The sequence below is a fragment of the Sinocyclocheilus rhinocerous genome, unplaced genomic scaffold (assembly GCF_001515625.1).
Source record: "Sinocyclocheilus rhinocerous isolate Xijiao unplaced genomic scaffold, SAMN03320098_v1.1 scaffold453, whole genome shotgun sequence".
Classification (NCBI taxonomy): Eukaryota; Metazoa; Chordata; class Actinopteri; order Cypriniformes; family Cyprinidae; genus Sinocyclocheilus; species Sinocyclocheilus rhinocerous.
The window spans coordinates 712943-716247 of NW_015655565.1; the positions used below are offsets into that span (position 1 = coordinate 712943).

Sequence of the window (3305 nt, forward strand, 5' to 3'; positions counted from 1 at the left end):
CGTATGCCCGCGAGCTAACAACACTGTATGGGCAAAGATTTGATTGGAGGCTCTCATGGGCATCACGTGTCTCGGGACACCAGAGGTAGGCTACTAAAGCCCCTAGGCCGTGAGCGCACGTGGGTGACGATAGGGCCGGCCCTCTCCGGGGTCCCTTTTGTTGAACTATCAAACATAAGCCAGCTCCCGAGAGCTTTAGAACAGTGTTAAGACCACTGTGCGCTGCGCAAGTCCTCGGAGCATCGCCATCAGTGTGGTATCACTGACACCATCAGCATCGCAGACAGAAGCAATCATGTCGAGGTCTTTCTACGTAGACTCTTTGATTATCAAGGATCCCGCTCGCCCGGTTCTGAGCGAGCACACGGGACAAGACTTCCTCATCCCCTTTGGCATGCACTCCCCCGGAATGATGAGCGTCACTGCGCCCGTTTGCCCGTCCCGCAAGACCGGCACCTTCTGTATCTGTCCGTTGTGCGTAACCTCGCATATCCACTCTCCCCGCGGCGGAATCCCACTGCTGAAGGGACAGTGCTTCTCCGCCGGTGACGCGGCTTTCTGTCAGAGGGTAGCACACCAACAGAGCCCCGCGTTAGCGCACCCGGGACACGGACACGCACCTGTCTGCACGCCCACAAGCTACAGCGTCACTGACCCTCGGAGGTATCACTGTCTGTCTCTAGGTGAGTGAGTGCGCGCGCATGCTATACACCTGTTACTCCTTATCATGAGACGCTTGACTATTTGACAGGGAAACAACTTATAGAATTCCAAAGTCCTTACGCATTTGACCCTTTTGTTTTATTTTTTTATTGACTAACTTTTAATGAACCGTGTTGACTATATTTTGCACATTTACATCTCAAATACATAGAATGATTTGTTAGGCATTCGTTGAATTATTTTGCAAAGTTGATTGGAATTGACGTGATTTTAAGAGTTTCTTATTTTTTTCTCCTATAGGTGCGTCTGACAACAGCCACATACAGAACGGCAAACGGATGCGCACTGCCTTCACCAGCACTCAGCTGCTTGAATTGGAGCGCGAATTCTCATCTAACATGTACCTCTCCCGCTTACGCAGGATCGAAATAGCCACTTATTTAAATCTATCAGAGAAACAGGTGAAAATATGGTTCCAAAACCGCCGAGTTAAACACAAGAAAGAAGGCAAAGGTACGCAACGGAGTGCGCACGCAGGATGTAAATGCTCAGGCAGCCACTCACACTATCCGCGCTCAGAAGACGAAGAATCCCTGTCACCTGTGTCAGCAACAGAGGAGAAGGAGATTTCACCTATCTAGGGGCGCCGCGAACATCATAGACTTACGTTTGGTAACTTGCATGGTACATTTAAACGTATGGATCCGTTGAAACGACTGAAGTTATTGGACACTGTCTTCCATATTTCCATAACCCGAAGGGTATGGAAGTTTAGCTACTACCAATTCCTCCCTCTTTCCTCTCAAAGTATTGTTTTACCCTGACACTCAATTCAGTTATTTGTCTTATCTGTACGACAAACTGTGAAATAATAGTTCAGTGATGCAAGTAAATAACGTTTTTACAGTTTAAGTGAAAACGTTTTTGAAACGACCACGGATAATCCATGCTGTCATCCCTGTTCTTTGAAGAATAAATGTTGGATATATAGAGAAGATAAAACACTCCCTGTGTGATATTGTAAATATGCAGACTGTTAATCCTACCTGTCCTAGACTACTGAGAAACTGTGATTTTTTTCACCTGAATTTTATTAATGAAAATGTGTATATTTGTATTTATTTAAATAAAATTACTTCTGTAACTACACTCATGAGTTTTGAAATTTATTAATTATACTGGAACAAGGCACCTGTTTAAATATTGCAAAAAAATGAAAAACATACATAAAACTTCATGTGGCCATTAGGATGGAGAAAGTTGGGTTGGGAAAAAGACTGTGCCAGATTTGAGGCAACCGTATAGCCTACTCAAATGTGAAATACACTCCAGTTCAACTTTTATTTATTTATTTATTTATTTATTTATTTATTTATTTATGTTTGTTACATGAACAGAACTTTGGGAGATAAACTTAAGTTCTGCATTTGTTATATTATTAACACGTGACAAATCGTTTTAAATGCGCCAAAAGCATTTGTTTTATAAAGAAAGCACTTACTTTTCAAAGAGAACACGAGAAACTCCTTCTTTAAAAACCTCCTGAAGTGTGACGCTATATTTGAATACCGTTGTTTTTGAAAATGTATTATTTAATTGTTAAACCTTTTGCGTATTTGTTCAGAGCCTTAATTTCAACTGCACGGGTTCACTTGATGTTTAAGTTTCATTTAAACATTATATAAGATGCATTTTCACTTATTTTCCAGTGTTCTTCTCATATATTCCCTACTAGTGCATAGGCCACAAAAGACTTAGGAGAGAATTTGTATCTCACGAGCCAGGTGATAGTCAATTATACATCGACCCTATTCTGTGTACGCTTTTCAAGAGACGGTTGTCCCCCTGTTAAATTAATCCGAAAGCAGTTTAATTGCAGTTTTTGTCCCACGTTGGTTGCTTATGTAGCAATTCCTTCAATACGAGCGCGGAAAAAATCTACGCAGAGCTGGCCAAAGGCTTTGACAGGTTAGATTGTCCTGCCAGGAACTCGCATTTAGCCGGCGGACCCCCGACGGCGGCGAGCTCAAGGCCTTTCACGGGACGTCTACAGGGTTCCTCCGCGCGCGAGAAAACGATTTAGTCACTGTTTCATTAGGCACTATTTGAACCTTTCAACTTGGGCCAAATTGAGGGGGCATGCTGAAAATTGAGGGATTACGTAGGAGGGCTGAAAGGAAATTAGCGAACGCTTAATTTAACTCGTGTTCCGTCAGAGTTTGGGATACATTCCTAATTGAGAGGGGAAGCAGGTGAAATTTTGGTCCCATGCAGGTCCTTTCAGAAGGGGAATAAATGGCCTCCTTTCACGTCTCGCTTCACGATCATATATAATCGAGGGAAGGCACCTAATGAATATATATTGAATTTCTTATTAATCGAATTAGACTTCACCCCTCGCAGGTGTGAGGGAGAAAGACCCCCCGACAAAAGAGTTTTCAACCGTTTCAGAACTGACCCCCGTTTTTCAGACGTGACACGGTTGACCCCGTAGGCTACACTTGTCACTTTATTAATATCAGTTTTGAGTTTTGAGTTTTGAACTTGAAAACTTTGAAATGGCACTTTAATTTTAAATTGATTATTGATACTAAAAAATAAACAAACCTAAAAAAAATCTAGGTCATTTTACATGAAAAAAA

General features: G+C 42.3%; 1 protein-coding gene across 1 annotated transcript; it reads left to right on the forward strand.

Annotated features, from left to right (window-relative positions):
- Nucleotides 1-209: 209 nt before the first annotated feature.
- Nucleotides 210-1738, forward strand: LOC107718430 (GS homeobox 2-like). Its single transcript, XM_016525494.1, has 2 exons — nucleotides 210-683; nucleotides 964-1738. The coding sequence occupies exons 1-2, from the start codon at nucleotides 296-298 to the stop codon at nucleotides 1302-1304; spliced, it is 729 nt and encodes a 242-aa protein (XP_016380980.1). The 5' UTR covers nucleotides 210-295; the 3' UTR covers nucleotides 1305-1738.
- The last annotated feature ends 1567 nt before the right edge of the window (nucleotides 1739-3305 follow it).